Below are 23,808 nucleotides of genomic sequence, written 5' to 3'. Positions count from 1 at the left end.
TGCAATCCCATACAGAGGTGTAATTTTAAAGATCCAACATATCAATGTCTCCTGTACTAATGAACAGCTATTTTATATTGTCCTGCATGTGTTCCAAATTGCGTACAAACTGTTTTGTGAATGGCCTCAGGAACAAAACCCTTTCACAACTCAGGGATTGCCTGTACCTTTAAGAGACATGCTCATGATGTCATCACTGGGCCATAGCATGTGACCTAATGGTACAAAGATTGGATCACTTGAAGCATGACGTGCTGATGGAAATATGTTGCTCTGTATAACTGAACAGCTTAACTTTAGCCCAGATACTGAAGCTGAAGATGTTGACCTCTTCTTCTGTCGCCTTCACCTCTGTGCCCATTTCTTTGGACAAGAGTCCTCTCCCCATTCCACAGACCGCTTCACCCACCCCCAAAACTGTCCCTCTACTAGGACCTGTCTCTCCGGTGTTTTACAGCATAATCCTCAGGTGCATCCCATTCAGCCAAAATACAAAGGGAGTCCATTCAGTTACCAGACCCTCCTGGTGCCTCAGATATATAAATAGTATCTTGCATGAGTAAGAAATGCTTCGGGTTTGTTTGTTGGAACTGTCAGGAAAACCAAAGTTCAATTTTTGTTTGTTCTCCATATTCTCCACCGCACAAAACCAAACTGTTCTAGTGAATATGTATGTATATAAAGATTTTTTATAAATAAAGTATATTTTTTGAAACAAAAAGAAATTGCCGATTTTAAATGCTCTGCCATTGATGGCTGTGTGCTTAGTTGCTTGGCCACTAATCTGAGGAATTGGGTCCCTAAACATTTTCACCTCCTTCCCCTTATTTCACCCTTTACTCTTCTTTGACAAAGGTTTTGGTTATCTAACCTAATATGTCCGTTTGTGTTTCAGTTTTACAATTTGCTTTATAATGCTCGAGGGATGTAGCTTGGGACGTTTATGGTAAATGTACTGGACTACAAATTCTTGTTGTTTTTTTCACTCTTACAGTTCCTTCTTCCTCCACTGGATGGCGGTGGGGGTTTACAAGCGGTCCAATCCTTCAAAAGGACAAATGAAGCAATTTAACAAACATTTCATGAGAAGTGCTGACAAACAGATACTGTTTGGAATGTGCTAAAGAAAAACTATTCCAATTTTGTCATTCAGGTATCAGGCAAGAAGCACAGCATGCTGTCCTCAAGATAAGTGCTGTGTCAGACTATCACAAACTTCTTGCAATGTGAATTTACAAAGAAACCTTATTTGTATCATTTAACTGATACATTGGACATCAACTGTAAATTAGAAAAAAAATCAGATGTTTTATAAGTGTATTTGTTCGATGGAGGTAGAATCTCTCCAGTGCATAAAAAGGCCTGTCAGCCCATCACATCTACACAGATTTTTCACAGTGCTCAGTAAATGCCAGTGGTTCAGCCATACTGGAACAGCTTGGCCCAAAGCACAACAAAGTCGAAGAGTGTGGTGCTGGAAAGGCGCAGCCAGTCAGGCAGCATCTGAGAAGGAGCGTCGACATTTCGAGCATAAGCCCTTCATCAGGAATGAGGCTTGTGAGCCAAGTGGGCTGAAAGATAAATGGGGGGGTTGTGGGGCTGGGGAGAAGGTCGTTGGGAAAGCGATGGGTATATGAAGGTGGGGGTGAAAGTGATAGGTTGGAGAGGAGGGTGGAGCAGATAGGTGGGAAGGAAGGTGGACCGGTAGGACCGCTCCAGAGGGCGGTGCTGAGTTGGAAGGTTGGCACTGGGATAAGGTGAGGGGAGGGGAAATGAGGAACCTGGTGAAATCCACATTGATCCTGTGTAATTGGAGGATCCCAAGGCGGACAATGAGGCATTCTTCCTCCAGGCATTGGCTGGTTAGGGTTTGGCGATGGAGAAGGCCCAGGACTTGCATGTCTTTGGTGAAGTGGGAGGGGTAGTTAAAGCGCTGATCCACAGGGTGGTGGGATTGGTTAGTGCAGGTGTCCCAGAGATGTTCTAAGAAATGACCTGCAAGTTGGTGCCCTGTCTCCCCAATGCAGAGGAGACCATATTGGGTGCAACGGATGCAATAGATGACATGTGTGGAAGTACAGATAAATTTCTGACAGATGTGGAAGGATGCTTTGGAGCCTTGGAGAGAGATGAGGGAGGAAGTATGGGCACAGGTTTTGCACTTCTTGTGAATATTACGATCCCAAGCCTCCTCTAATTCTCATACGCTATCCGTTTTCTCAAGAACCAGAAAAATCCATTGCAGGATTTTTGACTAGGTTAAGATGACTGGCAGAGTCATGTGATTTTGGTTAACTCTTAATGAGATGCTGGACTATTTGGGATATATGGGATTAATGATGTAACCATGCAAAAGCACTTAATAGTTAAAGCCGAACTGGAATTCAAACAGGCACTATAACTGGCTTTATCATTGGAAAATGTGGCAAATGGAGCATATGAGCTGCAGGGTATTCTGATGGAAGTGAACATCCTCGCCAGTCTGACTGAGCTGGGACAGCACCACTTGAGTGAAGGTAATTGCATAGCCTCACTGAGGACAATGAAAAAAGAGACCTTAGGTCAGTCCATAGCAAAACCCCAAAACAAAGCCAAGCCTCAATCAAATGGTTAAAACTTTCTCCAGGATCTGGGCCATTGTTGCTTGCCACCAATATGCAAACTCATATTGCATATTGTTTGGAGTCAGGAAGTTCCACCAATACTTTTGCAGATGTAAATTTGTAATAATAATGGATCAACTGAAAGAGTACAAGGCAGTGCTGCCCACAGCTTCAGGCTGAATTCAGCAGTGGGCTCTAATGCTAAGTGAGTATAATTACAAGTTAGAACACCACTGGGAGGCCAAGCTGCAAATGCAGACATATTGAGCCGCCTCCCACTGGCAGATACACCCCCGGTGGTACCGCCACTGGAAGAGCCCATAATGGTTTTAAACTTCCAGTCTCAGCTGACAATATCCGACTCTGGAAGCATAAAGATCTAGTCCTGTCAAAACTGAAACAGCTGATGGTGATTGGGAAAACGAAAGGGCTGTCACAATCAGAATTGAAAGCTTTTTGGATCCAGAGAGACTAGCTTACAGTAGAGGACAGGATTTTATCATGGGGAGCAAGAGTAATTGTTCTGAGCAAACGTCACTGCCAGATATTGATTGAACCCCACCAGGATCATCCAGGGGTTTCCAAATTGAAGATGTTGGCAAGAAATTATGTCTAGTGGTCAGGATTGCATGCAGACTTATCTGCATTGATGGGGCAGTGTCCAGGGTGCCAACAAGGACAAAAATTACTGCCAACAGCTCCCACACGTTCATCAGAATGGCCACGTAATCCCCGGACTCAATTGCACGTTGACTGTGCAAGTTCTTTCAGGGACTCAATGTAGTTAGTCATTGTGGATGAACCACTCAAAGTGGCTGGGCATGCATAGAGTTCACTCATAAAACATGGTAATAATGACAGAAGAATCATGTGCATCGTTTGCAATACACAGCCTCCTAGAAGTGTTGGTCACAGATAATGGGTGCATAATTTTACCAGCAGGAAATTTGAATATTTCCTAAAGTCGAATGATATTCAATAAATCAGGACATCTCCATACCATCCATCAACCAATTGTCTGGCAGAAAGAGCAGTCCAAACTTTGAAAGTAGGCTTAAAGATATAGCCCACAACTTCATTACATATCAAACTGTCGCGGTTCCTATTGGATAATAGGAGCACCCCTCATAAAACTACAGGGATAGCAGCAGCAGAGTTGCTAATGGGGAAAAGACTCCACACCAGGTTAAATTTGATCTTCCCGGAAATGCCATCAGGAATGCCAATGGCAGACACAAGTCTCTGCTAAATGAGAGTGACAGTGTAGTTTAAGGGGTTGAAGTTTGATGTAGGAACCAGGGGAATGGCACTGCATGGGTAAGAGGCATGGTCAATGCAAGGTCAGTTCCAATGACGTATAACATTTCGATAGGTGTGATGGTCCTGGACAAGCACATGGACCATGTGAAAGCTCCAAACTTGAAAACGGGGCTGGAGCAAAACATGCTCGACTCCTCAACCGTCTTTCTGATTGCTCCAGATCCCATGGGTTCACCCTCTCTGTTGAAGACACCTCAGAATCTGAGATGGACATAGCGGATGTCATCGCTTTGACACCTTTGCTTTCTGAAGAAGAGAACAAATTTCTTCCAAGATGCTTTGGGCGCAAGAGGCAAGCTACTGCATGATAAGAGACACCCGTACCAGAGGCAGAACTGGAGGAACCTAACCTGGTGCTAAAATGCCCAGGAGGAGTTACAAAAATAAAACAGAACCAGCCTATGTCCTCGGACACAGGGTGGGAGGGATGTAGTGATTGTAATGAGGTCAGTCAGGTGGACCTCTTAAAATATGAATTCCCTGATTGGTGCTGTTAATCTGGTCCAATCAGGAAGCTCTGGCTGACAGATAAGAACAAGTGTGTCAGACATCCTGTTCACTCTGAGAGTTAGCTCTGAGGGAGCTGGATCTGTGTCAAGGACTCTCCCCATGTAAATAGAGGATGACTAGGTGACAGTTACTGGCATCTCTGGAGTTATTTCACTGGGGACCTCCAGAGGTAATTGAGATGAATCGTCCACTCAGCATTTCTGGCTGAAGATTATTGCAAATACTTCAGCCATAGAGTCATGGAGATGTACAGCATGGAAACAGACCCTTTGGTCCAACCCATTCATGCCGACCAGATATCCCAACCCAATATAGTCCCACCTGCCAGCACCCGGCCCATATCCCTCCAAACCTTTCCTATTCATATACCCATCCAAATGCCTTTTAAGTGTTGCAATTGTACCAGCCTCCACCACTTCCTCTGGCAGATCATTCCATACATGCACCACCCTCTGTGTGAAAATGTTGCCCCTTAGGTCTCTTTTATATCTTTCCCCTCTGACTCTGAACCTATGTCCTCCAGTTCTCGACTTCCCGACCCCAGGGAAAAGACTTTGTCTATTTGTCCTATCCATGCCCCTCATAATTTTATAAACCTCTATAAGGTCATCCCTCAGCCTCTGACACTCCAGGGAAAACAGCCCTAGCATTTTCAGCCTCTCTCTATACCTCAAATCCTCCAACCCTGGCAACTTCCTTGTAAATTTTTTCTGAACCCTTTCAAGTTTCACAACATCCTTCCAATAGGAAGGAGACTAGAATTGCATGCAATATTCCAACAGTGGCCCAACCAATGACCTGTACAGCCACCACATGACCTCCCAACACTTTTACTCAATACTCTGACCAAGAAAGGAAAGCATACCAAATGCTGCCTTCACTATCCTATCTACCTGCGACTCCACTTTCAAGGAGCTATGAACCTGCACTCCAAGGTCTCTTTGTTCACCAACACTTCTTTTATTTTACAATGAAAAGTGGTGGATGATGGGAAATTTGGGGCTATAAAAAATTCTAAAATGCATGACAACGGACAGAGAGTCTGCAAGCCTGAAGTGACAAGAAGCTATAGTATGGTTTAGATAAAGTATTTTGGCTGTCATTGAAGTAATTTCCTGAACTTTAAAAACAGTGCATTGTGTGCTTTGTGACTTTCTTTCTGCCAAAAATGTTCCATGATCTGTTTAAAATTTGCTCCCAACAATAATTCTGAGAAAGCTGATGGTAAATGCAGAAATCATATCATCCAGGAACATTACACAGAATGGCTAGAACATTCTCTCCAGGAACAGCTTACACGGCCCATTTATTCAGTGCTAGTGTTAATTTCCAGGTTGTTCTTCTCCCATTTCACTTGCTTGTATCAATCGTCTTCTTATCTCCTGTTTTCTCATGTGCACATCTCATTTCCTTTTGAAAGTATCTGTCTCAAGCTCTTTAAGTGGTAGCGAGCTCCACATTCTAATCACTCCAGCAGTAAAGGTATTTTCTTTATTTACAATGAATTTATCGTTGGGTTTGGTTTGCCTTATTATGCTATGTGGATGGACATAAGCCTTTTATTATTATTCTTGGAATTTGGGCAGTGCAAGCAATGTTATCATTTACTACCCATCCCTAGTTGCCCTTCAGAACATAGTGGTTACTCATATTCTTCAACAGTTACAAATCATAGAAGGGCTTGCACAGTGCTATTATACAAGGAACACCAGGATTTAAAAATGGCAATGAAGAAACAGCAATATATATCTAAATCAAAGTGCACTGCAATTTGTAGGAAATGAAGGAGATGAAGGAGGCAATAGTGATCCATTAACTTGAAGATTTTAAGGGCCTTGCATGATGTCCCATGGCACTCCAGGACCACAGAATTATTTACAATTGTTTCTCGCATTAATTTGTTTTTTCATGTTTCATGGGATCTGGAAGTCATTGGCAAGGCCAGCTATCCAAAGTAGAGGTGATGGAAAGCAATTTCTGAATTTAAAAAGGAACTGTGCATTTCTGGTCTAAGAGATGTAATAACAATCAGAGTTACTCATCAAGTAATCTTCAAAAGCACCTTCCAAATCCCTGATCACTATCACATAGAAGGACAAGAGCAGCAGAGACATGGAAACGCTGCAAGTTCACCTCCAAGTCACTCACCGTCCTGATTTGGAATTATATCACCAGTGTTTCACTGGTGCTGGTTCCAAATCCAGGACTCTCCCCCTAACGGCACTGTGAGTCTACCAAACCACAAGCAATGTAGTGGTTTCAAAATATGTCTCACCACCACCTTCCCAAGGGTGACTAAGGATGGATAATAATAGTCAATAATGCCCACTTTCCCATAAATGGATAAATGCCTGAGTGCAGAAATTTGATCCATCTTAAATCTTCAGACAGTTTTGTTTCAGGCTATACATTTTTTTTAAAAACCTGCCTGTTCTCCAAAACAAGAGCTAAATAGTCAGGAACATTGTTTACTCCAACTTATTATAAAATATAAATTTTCAGACTGAGGCCTGTGGATAATTCATATTGATATTTCATAGCACTCTGCATGGTTCCAGATTTCAAGCCACCCATCTTCAGCTAACTGAATTATGTGGATTTATTCCTTTACTGCGCATTATCAAGAACTGTATTCCTGGGATAAGACAATTGATATGTTACTGACTATGTCTTTTCTTGGAAGGGGAAAAGGGAGCAATCTTTGATCAACCTCTCTCCCTATCGTGGGCAGTTTTTGAAAGTGCTGGATGCATGTTTAGTATTTGAACAACAGAATGGAGCATTAAAATAGTCCAGTCACCCCATTCATATGTATTCATTCACATACTTAACAAACTTAAACTTTGTACAATGTCAGACAAGCAGCATGTGAGGAGAGTATTGAACTTGGTGTAGAGCATTCCAACAGGACAGAACTGAACTCAGTGAGATAGTGCTAGTAAGGGTGGGGGTGGAGGCAGGGCGGAGAAGGGGTGGGAATGTGAGGCAGTGCTGATAGGATGTATCTTTAAGTAGTTCGAAATTAGAAAGCATCCAGAGGAGGATAGGTGAGTACTTTTACTTTTTCTACTAATTAAACTGATACAATTCATTAACCTAATCAAAATAAGGTAGGGATTTTGACCTATAGTGGAAGTGTTTGGCGTGGAAAAAGATCCCTAGCATAATTAACATACTCTAAAGGGAGTAACTAATGAGTTTAATCTAAAGAGAAGACACAGCAGCAAAGCTCACAACCATGATATGCTGCTCAGTTACAGATGCACACACAGACTACACGGGTACAGACAAGAAAGTGTGCCAAGAATTGTTAATTTCAAAACAACCAATCAGAGGTGGACCAATGACAATCAAACAGGCCATCGCCATAGGATAGAACAGAACCACATACAGAAAAAGAATGACACTGCAAGACAGAATGACTAAGCTAACCAGCAGCAGAGAAGACAAACACGACAGACACCTGCATAAGAAATCTCTCCAACAGACAGCTTACAGGCACAGAAAAAGCCGTACTAGCCAAGGGACTCAACTACAACCACAGGGATGCAAAAATAACAGACTTTCTAGCTGCACTAGAATGTACGCTCAGAACTAACAGACTAACTGAAAAGACACAGCAAGCAGTCAGACAAACCATTGTACCCCTACTAACAAAGAAAAGACAAATGAACAACCTTAACATCAATGAGAGAGAAGCCCTAAAAATGCACAAAAATGACAAGAACATAATCATAGTACCAGCAGATAAGGGCGGAATGATGGTTATTATGGACAAGACCGAATATATTCAGAAAGCAGTGAAGATATTTGCAGATACTGACACCTATCTACAGAGTGAGTGTGACCCCACACCATGGTTAACCAATAGAATAAACGACACAATACAGAATAACCAAGATTGATCTACAAAGGATGAAAACAGAAAGCGACAACACCCAAAGATTTGGCAGATTACCCAAGGTACACAAACCAGTTATCCACTTAGACCCTGTGACACTCCCAGGAACTCCATCACATAAACTGGCAAAAAGAACTTCAGCAAAAACTAAAACATCTTATCAGTGAATCCAAACGCTCCATATAATCATCACAGGAATTCCTAGACAACATCAAGAACATAAACACAGACAAGGATGAAGCAATGGTCTTATTTAATGCACTAGCACTATTCACTTCAATTGACAAAACTATAGCCAGAGAGACAGTCGCCAACCTTCTGGAAAAACAGAACAGATGACCTGATAGGTTCCCCATCAACAAGGGCTGCATGCTCAAACTACTAGACCTGTGCTTGATGACACACTTTGCATTCAACAACCAAATATATGAACAGATCAATGGAACACCTATGGGCTCACACATCACTGGGCTCATAGCAGAAGCAGTGATGCAAAGACTGTAACAAACAGCCCTCCCACAAATCCAACCCAAACTCTGGATCAGATACACAGATAACACTTTTGTTGTTATTTGGAGAATAGAAATCAAGAGCATACACCTGATTATCGACACCATGCTCACAGGGATCAGATTTATGAGAGAGGAGAAAACTAACAATCAATTCTCATTCCTGGATGTGATGGTAGAAAAAACATAGAATGGTGAATCACCACAAAGGTGTACAGAAAGGTCACACACACAGACCAGATCCTGAACTATAACAGCAAACACTCAAACACACACAAGAAAAGCTGCATTGGGAGCCCGTTCAAAAGGGCTCCAACACACTGCAGCACTCCTGGGCGATGAAGAGAACAAGAAGACCTCTACAGAGTCTTCACCAAGAATGGATATCCCTGCAACTTCATCCGCAGATGCCGAACAGACAAACAACACAACAAGGGCATGCCACGACCTAACTCACTAGCCACACTACCTCACACAAAAAAAATCTCGGAACTGACAGCCAGACTTCTCTGCCCACTCGGATTCATGACAACCCAGAAACCAACAGCCACGTTCAGACAACAACTCACCAGAACAAAAGACCCGATACCCATCATGTGCAAGACAAACATCATTTACAAGATTCCATACTTGCAGACATTTTATCCCCTGTCTAGGTGACATCTTCAGTGCTTTGGAGTCTCCTGTGAAGTGCTGCTGTACTGAGTCTTCTGGAATTTATTTGATTCCGTTCCTGCTGCTTCCAGTTGCCTGTGCCAGAAACACTATATGGGACAAACAGGCAGACAACTAGCAATCCGCATCCACAAACATCAACAGTGCACTAAACGCCACGACCAGCTGTCTCTAATAGCCATACACACAGATGACAAGGACCACATATTCAACTGGGACAACACAATGATCAGAGGACAAGTTGAACATAGGACAGCCAGAGAATTTCTAGAAGCATGGCACTCATCCACGGACTCCGTTAACAAACACATAAACCTAAATCCAATGTACCGGCCACTACAACGAACAACTGGAACAGGCAACTGGAAGCAGCAGGAATGGAACCAAATAAATTCCAGAAGACTCAGTACAGCAGCGCTTCACAGGAGGCTCCAAAGCACTGAAGATGTCACCCTAGACAGTGGACAAAACGTCTGCAAGTCAGCTTCCCAGCTTGGTGAACATACCCACAACTACGACTACCAGCACCCAAGCTAAAGGTCTTTATGTAAACACTGAATGCTGTTCTATGTGGGAAATTATGCACACTCCCAGTGTCTTTGATCACTATGAGTGCAGGACGTGGATCCAGCTGTAGCTATTGACGAACACATTTTGATGCTGGAGCTGTAGGTGAACTCATAGAGGGGTATCCACATTGTTAAGTTATCATTGACAGCACTTTCAGTGCAATGGTCACACCGCATGTAAAGAGTGAACAGGCGGGAAGGGGATTGGTGACCACCATGCAGAGTACAGTAGAGAAAGGCAGGTAATGTAAGAGATCCCTGTGGCTGTTTCCCTGTCTAAAAGAGACACGATTTTGGATACTGCTGGGGGAGATGACTTCTCAGCGAACAGCAATAGGAGCCAAGTCTGTGGTACTATAGGTAGCTCTGCTGGGTAACATGAGAGGAAGAAGAATGGCAGGGCAATAGTGATAGAGGATTTATTAGAAAGGGGAAAAGACAACATTTCTGAGGGTGCAAAACAAACTTCAGGATGGTATGTTGCCTCCCTGGTACCAGTGGCTGTTAATATTGGTAACAATGATATATGTAAAAAAAAGGATGTATTCCTACAGGCTGAGTGTAGAGTGTTAAAACGTAAATTACAAAGTAGGACCCCAAAGATAGTAATCTTAGATTTACTACCAATGCCTCATTCTAGCTAGCACAGAAATAATAGACTAAATCAGATGGCGATGTGGCTGAAGAAATAGTGTAGCGGGATATGATTCAGATTCCTGGGATTGGTTCCCAGGAAAATTGGACCAATGTAAAGAGGATGGGTTGCTAGTACAGTCAGGGAGGCTTCAAATTAGAATGGCAGGAGATGGGAACCTGAGCAGCAGGGTAGTGACAGGTGTCCTGTATCTGTTTGTACCTGGACTATTAACACAGAATGGTTAATGAAGAAAGGGGCCATTTGGCCCATCATGTCTGCACTAGATCTCTGAGCATTTGACTTCTTGCCAATCTCCTGCACATTGTTTCTATTTATATAAATCCATGAAGTAGTACTATGCCCTATTTATGTTTGATAATACCTTTAAATTCTAGCTTCTTTCCTGTTTCAAAGAGTTGAAGTGGATGAGAGTAGTTTCTATCTGAAATTTCCTTCGTCCTTGGTGATCCTGAAGGCTTTTCAGTTGGAGGGATTTAGTAGGTGTGCTGGTCACATGAGATTCCCTACCTGTGGAATAAGTTTCAGGACCAAGAGCCATGAATAACAAGGAGTTACCATTTAGATTAGATTACTTACAGTGGGTTTCCCTTCGGCCCATCAAGTCCACAACGACCCGCCGAAGGGCAACTGACCCAGACCCATCCCCCTACATTTACCCCTTCACCTAACACTACGGGCAATTTAGCATGGCCAATTCACCTAACCTGCACATTTTTGGACTGTGGGAGGAATCCAGAGCACCCGGAGGAAACCCATGCAGACACAGGGAGAATGTGCAAACTCCACACAGAGAGTCGCCTGAGGCAGGAATTGAACCCGGGTCTCTGGCGCTGTGATGCAGCAGTGCTAACCACTGAGTCACTGTGCCACCCTAACTATTGAAACTGTGGCCTGGGGAGTAATGTTTGATAACAGATTTCAAGGCTTTCTTTTATTCCTGGAGAGTAATTAATCTGCCGCAGTAAAGTTGCTGACAGTTGTTACAAATTCCAGTTCTCTTCATTTAGCACTAGTCCATGCTGTTCTGAAATAGAATTAGTTGTTTTAACTATTGAAACTGTGGCCTGGGGAGTAATATTTTAAAACACAAATCTTAAATGAGAGTGTAGTTGGAGGCTACATTTATCCAATATCAGTATCAGCAATTGTAACACAGATGCATTGAAGGGGAAGATAGATAAATGCATAAGACAGAAATGAATAACAGGATATGTGCTGGAGTTAGAATCTTACCATTATTGATAAAGAGTGAGAGGAGGCTGTGTGGAGCATAAACAACAAATGGACACTTTTGGACTGCATCACTTTTTTTCTGCACCGTTAAAGACTTTGAAATACTTTGTAATAATTGCTAATTTCATGTCCTTGACTCGAAGGTTGATCAAAACATAGATTTCAAATTGTACATGATGCCAAAACCCTGAAATCCAAATGTGTGTACAGTAACCTAAATATCACTTTCCATATAAAACAAAACAGGGAGACTTTAACTTCGTGCACCAGGCAAAAATGAAGGAGAAAGTGCCTTTTTTCAGTCCGCTGTCATTGTTCCTGGGACTTACTATTGGGATGTCAAGGTGTTCCCCCCAACTCCAGAGACAAGTTGGAGTTTCAGAATTTGATATTATTAACATGAAGCCAAGAGGAGCAGCAATGCTTCACTGTACTTCTTGGGAATTATGTGGACTATTCCTCCTTGGAGTTGGCCTGGATTTGGTGAGTTCTTAGGCTGTCCAATCATGTCTGGATTAGTGGTGCTGGAAGAGCACAGCAGTTCAGGCAGCATCCAAGGAGCTTCGAAATCAACGTTTCGGGTAAAAGCCCTTCATCAGGAATAAAGGCAGTGAGCCTGAAGCGTGGAGAGATAAGCTAGAGGAGGGTGGGGGTGGGGAGAAAGTAGCATAGAGTACAATGGGTGAGTGGGGGAGGGATGAAGGTGATAGGTTAGGGAGGAGAGGGTGGAGTGGATAGGTGGAAAAGAAGATAGGCAGGTAGGACAAGTCCGGACAAGTCATGGGGACAGTTACTGAGCTGGAAGTTTAGAACTAGGGTGAGGTGGGGGAAGGGGAAATGAGGAAACTGTTGAAGTCCACATTGATGCCCTGGGGTTGAAGTGTTCCGAGGCGGAAGATGAGGCGTTCTTCCTCCAGGCGTCTGGTGGTGAGGGAGCGGCGGTGAAAGAGGCCCAGGACCTCCATGTTCTCGGCAGAGTGGGAGGGGGAGTTGAAATGTTGGGCCACGGGGCGGTTGGTTGATTGGTGCGGGTGTCCCAGAGATGTTCCCTAAAGCGCTCTGCGAGGAGGCGCCCAGTCTCCCCAATGTAGAGGAGACCGTGTCGGGAGCAACGGATACAATAAATGATATTAGTGAATGTGCAAGTAAAACTTTGATGGATGTGGAAGGCTCCTTTAGGGCCTTGGATAGAGGTGAGGGAGGAGGTGTGGGCGCAGGTTTTACAGTTCCTGCAGTGGCAGGGGAAAGTGCCAGGATGGGAGGGTGGGTTGTAGGGGGCGTGGACCTGACTAGGTAGTCACGGAGGGAACGGTCTTTGCAGAAGGCGGAAAGGGGTGGAGAGGGAAATATATCCCTGGTGGTGGGGTCTGTTTGGAGGTGGCAGAAATGTCGGTGGATGATTTGGTTTATGCGAAGGTTGGTAGGGTGGAAGGTGAGCACCAGGGGCATTCTGTCCTTGTTACGGTTGGAGGGGTGGGGTCTGAAGGCGGAGGTGCGGGATGTAGACAAAATGCGTTGGAGGGCATCTTTAACCACGTAGGAAGGGAAATTCTCCTTTTCCACCTATCCACTCCACCCTCTCCTCCCTGACCTATCACCTTCATCTCCTCCCCCACTCACCCATTGTACTCGATGCTACTTTCTCCCCACCCCCACCCTCCTCTAGCTTATCGCTCCACGCTTCAGGCTCACTGCCTTTATTCCTGATGAAGGGCTTTTGCCCGAAATGTCGATTTCAAAGCTCCTTGGATGCTGCCTGAACTGCTGTGCTGTTCCAGCTCCACTAATCCAGAATCTGGTTTCCAGCATCTGCAGTCATTGTTTTTACCTTGTCCAATCATGTCGACCAGCCCATACAGCTACTGCCCTTAATGTATATGCTAATAAGGTCTTGAGGCTGAACTATAGAAATGCACTGGGTCCCCTGCCAACACTCTCTTCTATCTGAAAATCCTTTCATCCTTGTTGGATTTTAAAGGCTGTTGAGATGAAAGGACTCAGTCAGAGGGCAGTTCACAGATTTCACATGAAACACCTCAGGACAAGAGTCAGTGATGAACAGCTATGAACTATTAAAGCCATGAATATTGTATTCCTGATTCTAAGACTTTATTCTAAGGGATTGGTCTAACTACTAAAGTAAGTTAAAAATCACACAACACCAGGTTATAGTCCAACAGGTTTATTTGGAAGCACTAGATTTCGGAGCACAGCCCCTTCATCAGGTGGTTGTGGAGTATAAGATCATAAGACACAGAATTTATACCAAAAGTTTACAGTGTGATTTAACTGAAATTATATATTGAAAAAGGCCTGGATTGTTTGTTAAGTCTCCCATCTTTTAGAATGATCATGTTGGTTTCAGTTCTTTCAAATGTAAATCCCAGAACATTTTGAAAGTTACATTCTCAAGTGAACTTTAACAATAGGTGCCATGTCAGCTCAGATAATGCATTGAAGGTGTCAGGTGCCCTGTGTGAGGTTGTCTGTGCCCCAATGTTCAGACTGATTCTATTTCCAGAAAAGGGATTCACAGATTCTTACAAGAATTCATGTAGTTTTTGAGCAAAACAAAATGTAATTCTGCAAGTTCAAATTCACCCCCCAAACATACATATGTGTGTGTGTGTGTCCACGCGCACATGTGGGTCTGTGTGTGGGGGGATGTAAGTGTCTGCAAGAGAGTGTGTGTATGTGTATGGGTGTGAGTGTGAAGGGGTATACGTTTGTGAGAGGGTGCGTGTGTGGGTGTGAGTGTACGTTGTGTGTATGTGTAAGCATATGAGAGAGAGCTTGTGAATGAGGGAGGGTATGCGTGAGTGTATGGATCTGTAGGAACCCAAGTTGAGGCCATCCCCATGGGTACCGAACTTGGTTATCAGCCTCTGCTCGGCCACTTTGCGTTGTTGCCTGTCCTGAAGTCCACCTACCCGAAGCTCTGAGGTCGAATGTCCCAGACCACTGAAGTGTTCTCTGACTGGAAGCGAACACTCCTGGCTTGTGATTATTGTGCAGTGTCCATTCATCCTTTGCCATAGCCTCTGCTCGGTCTTGCCAATGTACCATGCCTCAGGGCATCCTTGCCTGCAGTGTATGAGATAGACAACATTGGCCAAGTCATATGAGTACCTGCCACGTACATGTGGGTGGTGTCCCCATGTATAATGGTGTTATCTGTGTCAACACTCTGACACGTCTTGCAGCGTCTGCTGTGACAGAGTTATATGGTGTCCTGAAAGCCAGGCAGTTTGCTACGAACAATGATCTGTTTGGGGTTTGGTGGTTGTTTATTAGCGAGAGGTGGAGGTGTGGGGAAGATCTTGGTGAGGTGCTCATCCTCATTGATAATGTGTTGCAGACTGCGAAGAACATGGCATATTTTTTCAACTCCTGGAACAAACTGGACAATGAAGGGTGCACTGTCGGTTACAGCTCATGTCTGTCTTCTGAGGAGGTCATTACGGTTTCTCGCTGTGGCAAGTTGGAACTGGCAGTCGATGAGTTGAGCATCGCACCCTGTTCTTACGAAGGCATCCTTGAGTACTTCCAGGTGCCCGTCATGTTTCTCCTCATCTGAACAGATCCTGTGTATGCGTAGGGCTTGCCCATAGGGGATGGCTGTTTTAATATGTTTTGGGTGGAAGCTGGAGAAGTGTAGCATCGTGAGGTTATCCGTGGGTTTGCAGTAGAGTGAGGTGCTGAGGTGCCCATCCCTCATGGAGATGCATGTGTCCAAGAATGCGATAGATAGTAGAGCATAGTCCATGGTGAGTTTGATGGTGGAATGAAACTCATTGATATCACTGTGTAGTTGTTTTAGTGACTCCTCACCATGGGTCCACAGGAAGAAAATGTCGTCAATATACCTGCTGTATAGTGTTGGTTGGAGGTTCTGCGTAGAGAAGAAGTCTTGTTCGAACCTGTACATGAAGATGTTGGCATATTGGGGTGAAAATTTGGTCCCCATAGCTGCCCTGTGTGTCTGGATGCAGAACTGGTTGACAAAGGTGAAAAGGTTGTGGTTGAGGATAAAGCGGATGAGTTGTAGGATGGTGCTCGGAGATTGGCATTTGTTGATGTTGAATACTGAGGCTGTTGCCGCGATGCTGTCATTGTGGAGGATGTTGGTGTAGAGTGCTGAAACATCCATTGTGATGAGGAATGTTCCCGGTTCGACTGGTCCGTGGGTGCTGAGTTACTGTAAGACATCTGTAGTGTCGTGACAGAAGCTTGGAGGGGGGGGCGGTCCCCTGTACAATGGGTTTCAAGATGCCTACGACACAGCCAGAGAGGTTTTCATACAAGGTATATTGACAACATTTTCTTCCTCTGGACCCATGGTGAGGAGTCACTGATAAAACTACATGTTTCATCCCACCATCAAACTCATCATGCACTATTCTTTCATATCTGACTCATTCTTGGACACATGCATCTCCATGGGCACCTCAGCACCTCCCATGAACATGCCCTACACATACACAGGATCTGTTCAGATGAGGAGAAACATGATGGTCACTTGGAAGTACTCAAGGATGCCCTCATAAGAACAGGGTATGATGCTCAACTCATCGACCGCCAGTTCCGACATGCCACAATGAGAAACTGTAATGGCCTCCTCACAAGACAGATATGAGCTGCAACCAACAGGGTACCCTTCATTGTCCAGCTTGTCCCAGGAGCCAAACAACTACGCCATGTTCTTCACAGCCTGTAACACATTATCGGTGAGGATGAGCACCTCGCCAAGAACTTTCCCACGCCTCCACTTGGCTGATAGCCAAGATCAGTGGCAGCACGGGCGGCACGGTGGCACAGTGGTTAGCACTGCTGCCTCACAGCGCCAGAGACCCGGGTTCAATTCCCGCCTCAGGCGACTGACTGTGTGGAGTTTGCACATTCTCCCCGTGTCTGCGTGGGTTTCCTCCGGGTGCTCCGGTTTCCTCCCATAGTCCAAAGATGTGCAGGTCAGGTGAATTGGCCATGTTAAATTGCCTGTAGTGTTAGGTAAGGGGTAGATGTAGGGGTATGGGTGGGTTGCGCTTCGGCGGGGCAGTGTGGACTTGTTGGGCCGAAGGGCCTGTTTCCACACTGTAAGTAATCTAATCTAATCTAATCTAATCTAATCAGTACCCATGGGGATGGCCTCAACCAGGACCTTGGTCACACTACAAGTGACCACACACACACACACCCGACTGCCCCCCCCCCCCCACACACACAAATGTTTGTAGAGTGAACTTGTACTTGCAGAATTACATTTTATTTTGCTCATGAAAATTGAATGAATTCTTGTAAGATTCTGTAAATCCCTTTTTTAGATTAGAATCAGTCTGAACATTGGAATGTTCAGCCTCACACAGGGCACCTCACACCTTCAATACATTATCTGAGCTGACATGGCATCTATTGTTAAAGTTCACTTGAGAGTGTAACTTTAAAAAAAATTCTGGGATGTACATATGAAAGAACTGAAACCAACACGATCATTCTAAAATATGAAAGACTTAACAAACAATCCAGGTCTTTTTCAATATATAATTTCAGTTGCATCACACTGTAAACTTTTGGTATAAATTCCATGTTTTATGATCTTATAGACCACAACCATCTGATGAAGGGGTAGCGCTCTGAAAGCTAGTGCTTCCAAATAACCTTGATGGACTATAAGCTGGTGTTGTGTGATTTTTAACTTTGTACACCCCAGTCCAACACCGGCATCTCCAAATACTAAAGAAATGAGAGTGACAGTTATCACAGAAACGTGAGCAGTCCGCTAGTTGGCCAACCAATAGATATAATCCCTAACATTCTTCCCATGATAATGAGATGGGTTATATCATTACCTTATGAGTATGGAGAAAGTGAGGACTGCAGATGCTGGAGATCAGAGCTGAAAATGTGTTGCTGGAAAAGCGCAGCAGGTCAGGCAGCATCCAAGGAGCAGGAGAATTGACATTTCAGGCATAAGCCCTTCTGCAGGATACCTTATGAGTATTAATGGTAACTCTCTTCACTCTGATTAAGAAATTTTGGATTATACTCCCACATCAGTTGCTTGAGCATATCAGATCAATCTGGCATTTAGTTGAAACATTGATGAGAAGTTGCAATTTTCAGATAAGACATGAAACTACAGTCTTCTTGTTCCTTCTGATGAACATAAAATGTCTTCTGGCACTACTTGAAACCAATATTAATCCTTCTACACCAACACCACAAAACCCACACTATCTGTTCATTTCCTTTGTTACCATTTGTGGAAGCTTGCAGTGTCTAACTAGGCTGTCAGGTTCCCTTGCAATACATCATTGCATTTCAAACACACTACATTGATTATGAACTGCTTGGAAGATCATGAAGTCATGCTTAGAAAATTGTACCTTTTTAGGAAGTGGAAACATCATCAGTTGCTTAAGTTTGTCTCCAAGCCACCCAGCATCCTTCGTTGTTGCTAAGTCAAAATCCAGAAGCTCCCTCCTTAAACAGCTTTGAGGGTGTCCCGACACCCCAAGGAATGCAGCAGCTCAAGGAACCTTACTATCCCCTTCTCCAGAGTAATTAGGGATGGCAACAAATTATGGCGTATCCAGGGACACCCACATCTCCTGGACAAATAAAGTAAAAGAATGAGTGAACTCTTTCCAGGCACTGTCGAGAGTGTGGTGCTGGAAAAGCACAGCAGGTCAGGCAGCATCCGAGGAGCAGGAGAATCAACGTTTCGGGCATAAGCCTTTCATCAGGAAACTTTTTTTCCAAGCGCTGAATGACATAGGTTATGGTAAGACACTTGGGAGAATCATATCAAAGAAAGTCTTTCTTGACATCAGGAGCAACAAGTTGTGTTTTCTAACTAAATTTGGGATGTCTAGCTGAGATTCTTATAAATGAAAAGGTGAGAGACCTATTAAAGGGGATTACTACTCATAATTACTTAATCTCGTTTCCTTTATATGCACTCTCTTATTCTATCAATCTTTGGATGGAAAGTAGTCACTGAGATTTCCTGACATGAAAGTCAGAGTGATACTTGGCAAATTCAACTCACCTCCTAATCACTGGACATCTGGCTCTAATTTCTCAGAACACAGTCGCTGGGCAGTGGTCACATGACATATGTCAGCCTCTCTGCATCATCATAGCACATCTCCAATCCATTACAGTATACTTCTGAACTTGACTGCTGTACTTTGGACTGCCACAGCACCTCTCATTGCAACGCTGCTGTAAGAACACTTTACACGCAGGGACAGGCACCCAGCTCACAGACTGGGCCAGGCTGTCTCACAGGACTGCTTATATGCCTACATGGAGTTCATTCACTGAGCACTTCATAGCATCCCTGCCCTGCCTTGCCTTTTAGCAATATTCCTCCTCAGCCAGACCTAACAGGTGCAGAGTACTTTTGTCTTAACTTGCCTTTTAGCACAGACATAGAGTCAGTCAGCTTGTCCTGGTTATCAGCAGCAATCACTCCAGGGATGGACATGTTGCTGCATGGCAAAGTGATGTGTCAATCTCACACCTGCATATTGTGCTAGTGGCAAACACACTGCATGTGAATCAACAAAATGACCATTAAGTCAAAGTCTGAGGGGAGTAGTTCTCAGTCAAGTCAAGGGAGGCATCCTCTCAATGTTCCCTCTGAGTAACTGCTTGGAAAGTCGAAATACACTGATTGGTGTATGGATGCCGATTCTGGGAGTCACTGTCATGTATGGACGATGGAGGTCTATGAGGCAGTAGGAAAAGGTACAGAGAATGTAGCACTCTTCGGTCAGGGGTCCTGGCACAGTCAGTTAAAGGGCAGTATCCGGTATCAGCTCCGGAACTTGGGAATGGGTATTTGACTGCTTGGGGCAGTCAGGGTCCAGATCCTCTTCACATACAGGGTAAGGAGCTGAAAGCCAGGCTCCCTACCAGTCTTTTTGGCTTTTCTTGCTATATTGCGGAGTGTTTTTGCCCAAAATTAGGTAAAGGAAGGGATTGAATGAGATCAAGTAGATAGTGTTAGTGCGAGGTAGAGGGAAATGCAGGGTCTATGTTTTTAGTGGTGTGGGAAAATTGAATAAGTAGAAGATAGTGAGGAAGAAATACTACATGCAGGAGTCAAGTGGTAGAGTATGAATCTTTTGTGGGAGGCAGGTGCACCAGTAGAGTTAAAGTGCATGTGAGGTGGCAAAGATAAGATGGTGGTATGTACTATGGCAGAGCAAAGAAGTTTTTTGACCTTCCTGTGTCACTGCTGGGTGTTCCTCCAGAAAGTTGATACTGCACTGACCTGGGTGATGACCTGAGACCAGGCTGGCATGGTCTGGTGTTGTGACCTCCACTGCTGGTCCTAGGGGAAGGAAACGACCTTCCTGGGCAACACCCTGTCCACTGGCACCTCCAGGTCTCTGACAGCAAAAGTGGGGCCCCCATTTCCCCTGCTCTACCATGTCCATGACAAATGTTACATACTCTCAGAGAATATCTAGATTGACCGCACTCGACCTGATGCACAACAGCCTTTTAAAATTGGCACCAGCACCAGGAATCCTGGGGTATCCTAGGCTTTCCCAGCAGCAGCAAGTGCTTCCGGGTACAACAAATGGGACAACTGGGCTAGCATTGGACAAGAGGGTCACCCTAGGTGCACGTAATGTAGTTAGTAAGGCAAATCTGGGACAATTGTGCAAGAAAACTCAATGGGCCTTGCATTAAGAACTGGGTGTAAATGATACTTTACCAAAATCTGGCAAGATTCAGCCTTCTCTGTCTATTTCTTCTTTTTTTGCACCTAGCCTCTGATTCAAGGTTATTTAAGTTTATACATGTACTGTCCCTCTTACATGACCTTGCTTTCAGCAAAGACTGTAGAAAGTGAAAAGGTTAAAGCTAAAAAACCAAGACAAAAGATAGAAGATGGAGAAAGAAATAAATAAGCATAAAGGCACTATTTCCACTCACCAGGAGGAATGGAGACAAAGAAAAATTGGGTACAAACTAACAATATGGCTGAATTGATACAATTATTTAAGAAATCTGTATTATAAAAAAACCTGTGCTGTGAAAATGTGACAATCATTCATCCTATAATTTTTTAATACGATTAATGAAATATGAGGGCATTACAATAATAAGTAAAAACTGACACACTGAAATGCCATACTTAGCTCAATATTTCTATCAGTTACGGGACAGAATTCTGAAACCCATGATGTCTCATGTAATGGGCTCCATTGCACTTAACCAACTGGAACCAATCACTGCAGGGGTTCAGCACTTTTCCAGTAATTTAAGAATGAAAGCGACTAGTAGGTTCCTTGGTTCTTTGCAGTCATCTCAGAACACCAACAACCTGTATTCAGATGCCCCCTTTAATGCAGTAAAGTATTGTGAGACAATTGAAAAATGCAAAATCAGACAAAAGCTGACACCAAAAGGAGACGATAAGGCCCAAGAGGAAGCTTTCAAGAAGGGTCCTAATGGAGAAGCAGGAAGTCTGAAAGATGGAATAATTCACTGTCAGGATATGATAAGTGACATGTCATGCCATAATAGAGAGAGAGGGTAAAGATGTTGGCTGTTTTCAACTCACTGCATTGTTGTAAATATGACATTTTGGGTCAGCTCTGATGGTTATAATGATAACTAAGAGGTTTCTTTAATGGGTGGCCGATCTGAAATGCCAGTTGAATGACCAATTGATAAGTGAAAATCTTCCTGATCGCATTTCATTGCAATAAAATGAAAAAAAAATTATTCATGTAAATGCATTAAATTTTCTTATGCTTTCATATGTGAAAAATATAACAAACCTATAAAAAGTACTGGTACATTGTTGTGATAATGTCTTTAAGGCCCAAGGGGAATCACTAAGTAGTCTCCCTATGGAGCTCATTGAGTATGGGTTTCCTGGTAACAGGCAATAGGCTGCTCAGTTGGAACTCATCATAGAGTCATAGAACCATAGAGTCATACAACACAGAAACAGATCCTTCAGTCCAACCAATCCATGCTGAACATAATCCCAAATTAAACTAGTCCCACCTGCCTGTTCCTGATCCATATCCGTCTAAACTTTTCCTATTCATGTAATTACCTAAGAGCCTTCTAAATGTTGTAACTGTGCTGACATCCACCACTTCTTCAGGGAGTTCATTCCACACATGAACCACCCTCTGTGAAAAAAAATTGCCCCTCATATGTACTTTAAATCTCTCCTCTCTCACCTTAAAAATTTGCCCCCGAGTCTAGAAATCTTCTAATCTAGGGAAAAGACAACTACCGTTAACTCTATAACCCTATCTATACCACTCATGATTTTATAAACCTCGACAGGGTCATCCCTCAGTGAAGTCCCAGCTTCTCCAGATTTTCTTTATAACTCAACCTTCCATGCCTGGCAACATTCTGGTAAACCTTTTGAACCCTTTCTAGCTTAATCATATCCTTTGTATAACAGGGTGACCAGAACTAGACACAGTTCTCCAGAAGAGGCCTCACTGATGTCCTGTGTAACCTCAACATGACGTCCCAACTCCGATGCTCAAAGGACTGTGCAATGAATGCAAGTGTACTAAATGCCTTTTTCACCACCCTATCTATATGTGATGCAAACTTCAAAGAATTATGTACTTGAACCCATAGGTCCTTCTGTTTTACAACATTACCCAAGGCCTAATCATGAATTGTATAAAACCTGCCACAATTGTATCAAAATGCAATAGCTCACATTTATCCAAATTGAACTCCATCTGCCATTTTTCAGCCCATTGACCCATTTGATCAAGATCCCTTTATATTCTTAGAAAACCTTCACTGCCTACTATGCCACCAATTTTGATGTCATCCGCAAACTCACTAATCATGCCTCATCTCAGCCCCTTATAAAGCTGACCCAGGGATGGATCTGCAGAACTGTCTGTCCCAGGCTGGGCTGTACACCATAAGTAGTATTTTGGTGTTCAACTATAAATTATTTCCCTTTCTAGTCATGCTTGCTGAGCTATTACATTGACAATGAGAGTGGAAAAAAGTTTCAGACAATTCTGCCTTTCAACAGACCTGGGAAGACTGTGACAAAGAAATAATGGAAGTGCAGCTATTTCGGAAACTGAAACCTTATGAAGAAGGTGTGGAGGATTGGCTCCCTCCAAACATCAAAAGAATGAGATACAGGACAGAAGGGGATCACTGAGAGAAAGTCTTTCTCCTTACCATTTGGGGGGTCCTGACTTTCAGCATCATTACCTGTTTAACCCACCCAGCAACCCCGAAATCAACATCCATTGGTGAATTGATAGTAGAGCACTGATATGATGGTAGAGCACTGTGACATCAAACCATTTGTTATATTGCAGCATTACAGGTTTAACACATCAAATAGACTTCCTGGGGAACCAGTTACTGAATTCTTGATGAAATGCAGAAATTGTCAGAACACTGAATATGGGTCAGCACTTCAGGAAATGTTAAGGGATCGCTTCATTTGTAGAAATTAATAATCTAAAGGAAACCATTGATTGAACCAGATCTGGACCTCAAGAAAGCCTGAGAATTGGCTCTTACCCCAAAAATGTGGAAAAAGTGGCTCAGGAGCTTCAGGGTCGATAGACAGTACTGTCCTCAGCCTTGGACTACCCCCATCCCACACAGCCAAGAACCACGGATTATACTCACGGTTGCCAAGGAGGGCGATTGGAGTCAGTGGCTGCAAAGTTCCAGAACTGGAGGTTTCTCCATAACACAGCAAGGAGCAAGAATGTCCATGCTGCCTTTGTGGTCATAGGGTCGGCCCGGACAAAGTTACTGAAACAGGCAAAACATGTACTGCTCAGGCCGA

At 43.7% G+C, this 23,808-nt stretch overlaps 1 protein-coding gene across 1 annotated transcript in view; it reads right to left on the bottom strand.

Annotated features, from left to right (window-relative positions):
- LOC140463775 (uncharacterized) overlaps window positions 1-23,808 on the bottom strand; it is a 30,789-nt gene that overhangs the window by 5,274 nt on the left and 1,707 nt on the right. Inside the window, exon 2 of the mRNA XM_072558086.1 lies at window positions 23,646-23,676. Coding sequence (XP_072414187.1) covers window positions 23,646-23,676 — 31 coding nt within the window. The remainder of the gene's footprint in view (window positions 1-23,645; window positions 23,677-23,808) is intronic.

The sequence above is a fragment of the Chiloscyllium punctatum genome, chromosome 39, assembly GCF_047496795.1.
Source record: "Chiloscyllium punctatum isolate Juve2018m chromosome 39, sChiPun1.3, whole genome shotgun sequence".
Taxonomy (NCBI): domain Eukaryota; kingdom Metazoa; phylum Chordata; class Chondrichthyes; order Orectolobiformes; family Hemiscylliidae; genus Chiloscyllium; species Chiloscyllium punctatum.
Note: the sequence above shows the minus strand (reverse complement) of the source record. Positions and strands in the feature narration are given on the sequence as shown.